The sequence below is a fragment of the Otolemur garnettii genome, unplaced genomic scaffold (assembly GCF_000181295.1).
Source record: "Otolemur garnettii isolate 467f Iridium unplaced genomic scaffold, OtoGar3 scaffold00022, whole genome shotgun sequence".
NCBI lineage: Eukaryota > Metazoa > Chordata > Mammalia > Primates > Galagidae > Otolemur > Otolemur garnettii.
Genome location: NW_003852417.1, coordinates 17,176,496 through 17,186,788, shown reverse-complemented (window position 1 = coordinate 17,186,788; position 10,293 = coordinate 17,176,496). Strand labels below are relative to the sequence as shown.

The 10,293-nt window shown below is 43.7% G+C and overlaps 1 protein-coding gene across 1 annotated transcript in view; it reads left to right on the top strand.

Annotated features, from left to right (window-relative positions):
- HADHA (hydroxyacyl-CoA dehydrogenase trifunctional multienzyme complex subunit alpha) overlaps positions 1–10,293 on the top strand; it is a gene marked incomplete at its 3' end in the record, with an annotated part of 40,840 nt that overhangs the window by 18,230 nt on the left and 12,317 nt on the right. Inside the window, exons 7-9 of the mRNA XM_023511818.1 lie at positions 986–1,088; positions 9,787–9,909; positions 10,163–10,200. Of these exons, the coding sequence (XP_023367586.1) occupies positions 986–1,088; positions 9,787–9,909; positions 10,163–10,200 (264 nt within the window). The remainder of the gene's footprint in view (positions 1–985; positions 1,089–9,786; positions 9,910–10,162; positions 10,201–10,293) is intronic.

Below are 10,293 nucleotides of genomic sequence, written 5' to 3'. Positions count from 1 at the left end.
TTTTTTTTTTTTTTTAGAGATAGAGTCTCACTTTCTTGCCCTTGGTAGAGTGCTGTGGCATCACAGCTCACATCAAACTCCAGCTGCTGGGCTCAGGTAATTCTCCTGCCTCAGCCTCCCAAGCAGCTGGGACCACAGGCGCCCGCACAATACCTACCCATTTTTTTTGTTGCAGTTTGGCCAGGGCCAGGCTTGAACCCACCACCCTCGGTATATAGGGCTGGCGCCCCACTCATGAGCCACAGGTGCTGCCCTAGAAGCCATTTTTCTAATATAACACATAAGAAGTCCTAGCTGAGTTCTTTTTTGCTAAACCTAAAATTCTTTCTAAAGATGTCAGAAAACATCAGGTTTCTCAGAGTCTCTACTAGTTTCACCATAGGAATTCTAAGTATTACATAAGTCATAGAAAAGAAACTCAGAATGACATACATGTACAATTTTAGAAAACATAAATTTTTTTTCCTGAGGCAAAGTCTCTCTGTGTTGCCCTGGGTAAAGTGCTGGCATCATAGCTCACAGCAACCTCAAATTCTTGGGCTCAAGTGATCCTCCTGCCTCAGCCTCCTGAGTAGGTGGTACAGGCACCCTCCACAACGCCTGACTATTTTTAGTAGACAGAGTCTCACTCTTGCTCAGGCTGGTCTTGAACTCCTAAGCTCTAGAAATCCATGTACCTCAGCTTCCCAGAGTGCTAGGATTACAGGCATGAGCTACCACACCTGGCCAGAAACATGAAATTCTTTAGCTTATCAATTCCATAACACAGAAATCCTACATATTGAATTAAAAGAAATAACATCATTTGGAGGTATCTCATTCCCAAAGTTACCTAGATGTGTATTAGTTTGTAAAATTTAACTAACGGATACAAAGCATAAAAATCTCATTTGACTTTTTTCATTTAATGTTTGCTCATTTGACATTTGCATTGTTGTCACCCTTAATTTTCTCCCCTGTACTCTGATCCTTGTTTGCATGTTAGGTGGGTGTGCCTGCTGCTTTTGACATTATGCTGACTGGTAGAAACATTCGTGCAGACAGAGCAAAGAAAATGGGACTGGTTGACCAGTTGGTGGAACCCCTTGGTAAGTGTTGCCATGTCTCAGATTCGGGCCTTGTAAAGTTATTTATGTTCTTAAAGAGTTAATCTCTTGGCTTGGCGCCTGTGGCTCAAGCGGCTAAGGCGCCAGCCACACACACCTAAGGTGGCGGGTTCGAATCCCCAGCCCAGGCCCGCCAAACAACAATGATGGCTGCAACCAAAAAATGGCCAGGCGTTGTGGCGGGCACCTGTGGTCCCAGCTACTTGGGAGGCTGAGGCAGGAGACTCGCTTGAGCCCAAGAGTTGGAGGTTGCTGTGAGCGTGATGCCATGGCACTCTACCCAGGGGGATAGCTTGAGGCTCCGTCTCAAAAAAAAAAAAAAAAAAAGAGTTAACCTCTTGAATATCAAATCAGTTAGAATGAAACTCAGACTCTAAAGAAATGTTCTGAGGAGTAAAATTTTTGTTGTTTTTTTTTAAACAGAGTCTCAGTTTGTCGCCCTCAGTAGAGTACTATGCTATCACAGCTCAAAGCAACCTCAAACTGTTGGGCGTAAGCAATTCTCTTGCCTCAGGCTCCCAGCAGGCTACAGGCACCCACCACAACACCCAGCTATTTCTTTTTTTTGGCAGGTGCCGTGTTTGAACCTGCCACCTCCAGTATATGGGTCAGCGCCCTACTTCTTGAGCTACAGGCACCGCCCAACACCCGGCTATTTCTTTGTTGCAGTTGTCATTGTTGTTTAGCTGGCCTGGCTGGGTTCAAACCAGCCACCTTCTGTGCATGTGGCCGGTGCCATAAGCACTGTGCTATGGGCACTGAGCCATGGCTTTTTTTTTTTTTTTTTTAGAAATGGAGGTCTCTTTCTTGCCCACCCACTTCGGCCTCCCAGAGTGCTGGGATTATACTTGTGAGCCACCAGGCCTGGCCTGAGGAGTAAAATTTTTGAAAATAGCTAATACTGAAAATTATTTTCAACATCACCTTGATTTCTATTTTATTTATAATTGGAACATAAGGAGGGCAGAATTCAACCAAGTCATTATTTTGGGTTTTAAATTAGTTATATCATTATCCATGCATAACCCTCCTTCAGTTTTTTGTGCCTATTTCAATAATATAATAAACATGAAACATCCAACCTGAGAATATTAACAATAATTGACATCTACTGATATACTACTCCCCCCCATACAATTTCTTTGCATCCTTTTATCCTAAGACACTACTATTCTGAAATGTGTGCTCATGATTCTTTTGTATTAAAGATCAGCATTATTGACATAATAAATTTATCAGTTTTTTTTTTTTTAGAGACAGAGTCTCACTTTATCACCCTCAGTAGAGTGCTATGGCGTCACACAGCTCACAGCAACCTCCAACTCCTGGGCTTAGGTGATTCTCTTGCCTCAACCTCCCAAGCAGCTGGGGCTACAGGCATTTTATCAGTTATGTCTTTCATTTAGCCTAATACTTTTGAGATACATTCTTTTATTGCATATATCAGCAGTTGGTTTCTTCTTACTGCTGAGTGTTATTCCACTGTATACATATTACACAGTTTGTTTATCCATTCACCAACTTACGAACATTGGAATTGTTTCCATTTTGGGGGACTTTATAACATCTTATTCTGAATAAAGATGTTACAATTGTTAGTCAACCAGTCTTTATGTGGACATATATTTCATTTCTATTGGGTAAATACTGAAGAACAGAAGTGGGTGGTCCATATAATAGATACATAGTAAGTTCTTTTTTTTTTTCTTTAAGCCCTTGGTAGAGTGCTGTGGCATCACAGCTCACAGCAACCTCCAACTTATGGACTTAGGCGATTTTCTTGCCTCAGCCTCCCGAGTAGCTGGGACTACAGGCACCCACCACAACGCCCAGCTATTTTTTGTTGCAGTTTGGCAGGGGCTGGGTTCGAACCCTCCACCCTTGGTATGTGGACTGAGGACAGTAGACCCTCCAGAGTTGACCACCTCCGTAGGTTGACTTTCATAGACTGGACATGCACCACATGTATATACCAGTACAATAGGCCTAGTTCTTTATGATGACTACCTCCATATGTTGACCAGTTTGCTATCGTACCTTGAGTGGTCAACTTACAGAGGTTCTATGTGATTTGCAAGTATTTCCTCCTGGGGTGCATATGGTGGCTAATGCCTATAATCTCAGCTATTTAGGAGGCTAAGGCTGGCATATCACTTAAGCCTAGAAGTTTGAGGCCTGTCTGGGCAATATAGTGAGACCCCATCTCTATAAAAAAAAGAAAAGAAAGAAAATTATCCAGGTGTGATGGCCCATGCCTATAAGCCTAGCTACTTAGGAGGCTGAGGCAGGAGGTGTAAATTGCAGCTGTGATTGCATCACTGCACTCCAGCCCCAGTGACAGAGTAAGACCTATTAAAAAAGTCTCCTTCCAGTCTGTGGGTTATCTTTTCACTATATAAGAGCAAAAATTCTTAATTTTAATGAAATTCAGTTTATCAAGTTTCTCTTTTATGGATCATGCTGTTCCTAACTCAAGATCACAAAGGTTTTTTTCATATGCTTTCTTCCAGAAGTTTTCTTATTTTAGGCATTACATATTGGTCTGTGACCCACTTCAAGTTAACTTTTATATATGTTGTAAAGTAAGGATTGAGGGTCTCTCTTTTTTTTTTTTTTTTTTTGCATATGAATATCCAAATGTCCTAGAACCATTTGTTGAGAAAACTCTTCTTTCTCCAATTGACCCTTTGGTTGAAAATCATTTGACCTTATCTGTCAATAGTTTGGATTTCCTATACCTAAGAAATAATCTATATTTTATTAAGCCAATATGGCGCTGTCTTGATTATTGTATTTTTATAGTAAATCTTTTTTTTTTTTGAGACAATCTCACTATGTCACCCTCAGTAGAGTGCTGTTGGCATCACAGCAACCTCAAACTCTTGGGCTCAAGCGAGTCTCTTGCCTCAGCCACCCAAGTAGCTGGGACTACAGGCACCCACCACAATGCCCGGCTATTTTTTTGTTGCACTTGTCATTGTTGGTTAGCTGGCCTGGGCTGGGCTCAAACTTGCCAGCCTCAGTGCACATGGCTGGCATGGTAACCACTGTGCTAAGGGCACTGAGCCATTTTTATAGTAAATCTTGAAATCTTAAGGCCAACGGCAGTGGCTATAACCCTAGTATTTTGGGAGGCGGAGGCAGGAAGATCACTTGAGATCAGGAGTTAAGACCAGCCCAGGCTGGGCAGCACTATGGCTCAAAGGAGTAGGGCACTGGCCCCATATGCCGGAGGTGGCGGGTTCAAACCCAGCCCTGGCCAAAAACTGCAAAAAAAAAAAAAGACCAGCCTGGGCAATATAGACCCCATCTCTATTAAAACTAGAAAAATTAGCTGGGCATAGTAGCACATGGCCTGTAGTTCTAGCTACTTGGGAGGGTGAGGCTAGAGAACTGCTTGAGCCCAGGAGTTTAAGGTTGCAGTTAGCTAGGATGAGCCCACTGCACTTTAGCCAGGGAAACTGAGTGAAACCATGTCTCCAAAAAAATTTATTTTTTATAATCATCTTGTCCCTGTCTATAAAAATACCTGCTAGGATTTTGACTGGAATTGTACTGAATTGATACGTCAATTTGTAGAGCATTGACATCCTTAAAATACTGATTTATTTCTCTGTTTATTCAGGTCGTCTTTAATTTCTCTCAGCAGTGTTTTATAATTTTAGTGAACATACCTTGCACATATTTTGTTAAATTTATACCTAGGTATTTCATACTCTTAGGCTACTATCTGTTTTGACTTTACTTTCTTGTTGTTAATTACTAGGATATAGAAATACAATTGCTTTTTAGATGTGAACCTTACATCCTGTGGTTTTGCTAAACTCATTTACTAGTTCCAGTAGCCTTTTTGTAGATTCCTAAGGAATTTCTTTTTTTTTTTTGCAGTTTTTGGCCAGGGCTGGGTTTGAACCTGCCACCTCCGGCATATGCGGCCAGTGCCCTTCCCCTTTGAGCCACAGGTGCCACCCTCCTAAGGATTTTCAACAATAGTTTAGCCTTTTCTTTTTTTTGAGACGCAGCCTCAAGCTATCCCCCTGGGTAGAGTGCCATGGCATCACCCTCACAGCAACCTCCAACTCCTGGGCTCAAGCGAGTCTCCTGTCTCAGCCTCCCAAGTAGCTGGGACTACAGGCGCCCGCCACAACGCCTGGCCATTTTTTGGTTGCAGCCATCATTGTTGTTTGGCGGGCCCGGGCTGGGGATTCGAACCTGCCACCTTAGGTGTATGTGGCTGGCGCCTTAGCCGCTTGAGCCACAGGCACCAAGCCAGTTTAGCCTTTTCTTTTCCAATTTGTATGCCATGTTTTCCTTTTTCTTGACTTACTGCAATGGCTAAGCTTTGTATAATATTGGATAGAAGCGGTAAAAGCAGATATTGTTAACTTGTTCCAAACCTCCAGGGAAAAGTATTCGCTGTCAAATATGATGTTAATTGTAGGTTTTTCATGTATGCCCTTTATCAGGAATGAAGTTCCCTTTTATTCATAGTGTACTGAGAATAAGTGTTGAATTTTATCAAATACTTTTCTGCATCTTCTGAGATAATTTTATGTTTTTTTCCTTTCCTACTCTAATACTCAGAACGAGTATTCATTTCTATCAAGAAGCCAGCTGATCTGAAAAGACAGCTGAGTTGTCCAATGTCACAGTAGCCTAGTAAAGCAACCCAAAATGAAAGTAACAGTGAAATCTTTAATCTGTCACTATGATCGTTTACACAAAAGGCTGAAATGTAGAAAACACCATTTTCCCTGTGGAATGATGTGCTGGTTGAGGGTCAAGGGGAATGGCACAGAGTGTGGGTCATCTCACTGTTGAGGAAGCCCTGAACAAAAGGCTCCTGGCAGCTTTATGGACCCTGAGTGGAGGGAGAGGATGGACTGGGAGTGAGGGAAAGGTGTCTTTCAGTTTTCTCCTTCCTGTCTCCTTATTGGTCACTTGTAAAAAAAAAAAAAAACATTGGGTGGTGCCTGTGGCTCAAAGGAGTAGGGCGTTGGCCCCATATGCCGGAGGTGGCAGGTTCAAACCCAGCCTGGACAAAAACTACAAAAAAAAAAAAATGATTTTCCCTTCCTCCCTCAATAAAGGAGTCTCACTAGAGGCACCTGAAGACGACCTTGGCCAAAGGCCCCATATAAAGAGACCTAGGAAAGAAGGCATTTGGGCCAGGAATGCCAATGTGTAAGAGCATAGCCAGCCCAGGCCATCTGAGTCCTTGACTGCAGCTCACTTAGAGACTGCAGTGCACTGGCAATGCACCAAGTCTGGTATGGGGAGGGCAGTATTTTCACTACCCATTCCATCTTCCCTTTGGCCTCAGGAAGGACTTTAGTTAGTCATGGTTCTTTGCCTGGTGGGATGACAGGTCAAGGCCACTAGCAGTCTTGTGTGAATTAAGTGTAGTTTTCCATTAATTATAGGTCATGGTAGTACTAAGAGACATCCTAAGAGTTTTCTCGTGTGTGAGACATGCTCCTCCTTATCTCTCTTGTGTTGTAGCAAACCAGTTTCCTCTTGGTAATCAAGATTAATCCCCCAGCCAGTACAGTAACCCCCTTCTCTGCCTGTCGATTCAGAGATATGAGGAGCTCAAAGTGGCCAGATGGCAGTTTTAACTTCCAGTTGAATAGAATCATTGTTGTGTGTCCTGATGGAAGCATTCCCCGCTTTGGAACTAAATCCTCTAGACAAGCAGAACCTAAAGTCACAGAGACAAGAAGCAAAAATTTTGCTGGTAGAGTAGATCACTAGGGGTGATTGTGAGTAGAGCCATGTCTATTTGCTCTCCTTGATTCCTGGGTCCATGAATCCTGGCTGTAGGAGAAGTAGCCTGTGTTGGAGGCTAACTTACAACATATACAGTATCCCAGGGAACATTAACTCAGCCCTGGAGAGTGTCATCAGCTAACATGGTAACTGGATCCCCAACAGTCCATTCCAGCTTTTTATCAAGCCAGCTGCTTGAGGGTGATGGGCAGCATGGTCACTGGGCTTCCTGAGCATGGCCCAGTGTTGCACTTCATGTACTGTGAATTGAGTTCCTGGGGCAGAAGCAATGCTGTCTGGAATACCATGGTGGTACATAAGGCATTCTGTGAGTCCACAAAGGTAGTTTTAGCAGAAACATTGCATACCAGGAAGGCAAATTCATATCCACACTACATGTCTGTACCAGTAAGAACCAAAGCAGTGTCAGAGTAATCAGCCTGCCCCCAGGTACCTGCCTGAGCACCCTGGGGAATCTCCATATGGGGGATTCAGGGTTGGTCTCTGCTGGTGGCTGATGGAGTGCTCAACACTGGCTTTAGGCAGGCCAGCCTTGCCAAGTGGAAGTCTGTGTGGTTAAGCCCATGCATAACCTCCATACCTACCATTAGGGCTGCTTTGTTTATGGCATGAGGATAGGAGAGAGTTTGGTATCCACAGAATGGGTCATCTAATCTACTCAATCATCGAAATCATCTGCTCAGGTTGCCCTTTGCTGAGCACTCACATGGGATACAAATATTTTCACATTATTTGCCTAATTCAGAGACCTCTCTGAATGGGATACCTATTCCCCAAGGGTCCTTGTGGACTAGTTTGCTATAACAAAATGCCACAAACATGACTTGGGGCCTGTGGCTCAAGTGGCTAAGGTGCCAGCCACATACACCTGAGCTGGCAGGTTCAAATCCAGTCCAGACCCACCAGGCAACAATGATGGCTGCAACCAAAAAATAGCTGGGCATTGTGGCGGGCACTTGTGGTCCCAGCTACTTAGGAGGCAGAGGCAGAAGACTTGCTTCAGCCCAGGAGTTGGAGGTTGCTGTGAGCTGATAGCCACAGCATTCTACCTAGGGGGACAGTTTGAGGCTCTGTCTCAAAAAAAAAATGCCCCAGACCAAGTAGTTTAAACAACAGAAGCTTCATAAGTTCTCGCAGTTCTGGAAGCTACGACCTGGTGTTTGCAGGTTTGGGTTGTTCTGAGGCCTTTCTTTGGCTTGCAGATGGCTCCTTTCTCACTGTGTCTTGCATGGTCTTTCTTTCATGAGTCACATCCCTGGCGTCTCTTGTGAGTCCATGTTTCCTCTTTGGTAAAGGCACCAGTGAGACTGAGTAGGGCCCACTCTAATGGCCTCATTTTAACTTAGTCGCCTCTCTAAAGGCCCTATCTCCAAATACAGTCAGTCATGTTCTGAGATACTGGGGGTTAGGGCTGCAACGTACATATATTTAGGGGATACAGTTCAGCCCATAACACCGTACCACCTGACCACCTAGCCAACCACTGGCCACAGCCTGCGAATCTGTATAGACCTTAGCTCTGGCCACTTTTCCTTCCAGGCAAAATGAGCACCCAGATGCACTATAACCCCGGGAAGGTATTCCTTCAAGTCTGTCCTTCAGGGGTGTCACAGAAAAAGACTGTTCACTTCCAAGTGTTCCCTGCATCTCACACAGAGCTTTCTCTAACCCAGGGCCACATTTTCCTTTTCCTAGTTAACTAGTCATGGGGAACTCTCCATGAGGCCATAGGGGAGTTTTTAGGCAGGAAAAGAAAAAAAGAAATAAGGGCTGTGGGTATTTTGGCTACTTCCTCACGCAGCTTGTGCCTTTAGACTCTGCTCAAGCCCGGCCTTGTATGCCACTTCCATCTCATAATGGGTGCTGTCGTGCACATGGCTCAGTGTGTTGGATAACATGCATTTCATGATAGGCAGCTCAGGTCACGCAGTAAACTGGATGGTCCATGGTTAAGCTTTGAATCTCTACTCAGGCCCACTAATGAGCCAAATGATGTTTCCCAAAAGGAAAGTAGTTATTCACAGAGGATGGTAGAGCTTTTTCCACAGTCCTAAGGGTCTGCACTGTGACCGACTTATAAGGGCCAGCTAAAGATTCCAAGCAGCATCTCTCTCTGCTTCTGACGCTTCAAGTAGCATCAGGTTTGAATCATGGCCCAAATGGCAGAACAGCATCTCTTGCTCTGGGCCCTTCTCAGATTAGCAGCTTTTTTAGTTACTTAGTACATGAGCATAGTTCTTTTTCCTCCTTCCCACACAAATTCAAAAAAGGGCAGGGGTCTTAAGGGAGAGATTGGTTGCTGTTGGGATTTTGTATCCTGAATACACCATACTACACTAGACTGCCTTTTTGACCCCATCTCCTTCCTCCAGTGTGGCTCTTATAGACTATTGATTGAGAGCCCGATAGGTGTCTGCTTTCATAGCCCTATAAATTCTGTTTGGGTTTTTTAGCCTAGCTCTTTAATCTCCTATCTCAAGCAGGTTCAAAATCTGGCAGACGCCTTGAGGGGAAACGTAATTGCTTTTCCCTATAGAATTTTAGTTCATAAAGTCTTTATTATTTCCATAGCTCTCCAGTGTCTTACACATAATTTGAAGATGTATTCATTTCTCCCCAGTTTTGCAGTAAGAATGCAGACCACATTCGACATACTCAGAAGTGGAGGTCAGACAGAGACAGTTGCCTTGTTTTCTACCTAGAGCATGTTGTTGTGCCTCTGTTCAGTGTGTTTCTCTTCTTTGAGTTCATGATTTTGCCACCTACTAGTCTTGAGTCTGAAATGGAAAGCTGTGCTAGAGCCTTTGGCATTAGCAGGCATAGGTTTTTGACTACATGGGACTGGTCTAAGCCTGATTTGCATTTCAGTCTGTTGTGTTCATTTTTACAGGACCAGGATTAAAACCTCCAGAGGAACGAACAATCGAATACCTAGAAGAAGTTGCAGTTACTTTTGCCAAAGGACTAGCTGATAAGAAGATCTCTCCAAAGCGAGACAAGGGATTGGTGGAAAGTGAGTATCACTGTTAAAGAACAAAAACCAAGCTTCTCTTCTAGAAATTTAATTTTATTTGCTATAGATTCAAAGCAAGGAAAAAGTAAATCCATTATTACTCAAGGCATAAAGTCAGCCTTTAAGGGATATAACAACTCGGCTCTAGGGTCGTCCTCAACCTTACAGTAGCCAGTTAAAGCCTTTTTTTCCCCCTAATTTCAGATTAATATGAGGGTACAAATGATTAGCTTACATTGTTTGCATTTATCAGGCAAGGTCCAAGTTGTAGTTGAGCCCTTCACCGAGGGGGTGGGCTGTGTACCTTTATATTATACAGAGGGTGTGCTGTATACCATTAGGTAAAAGATTACCAATCCCCCTCCATCCTCTCCTGTCCCCCCC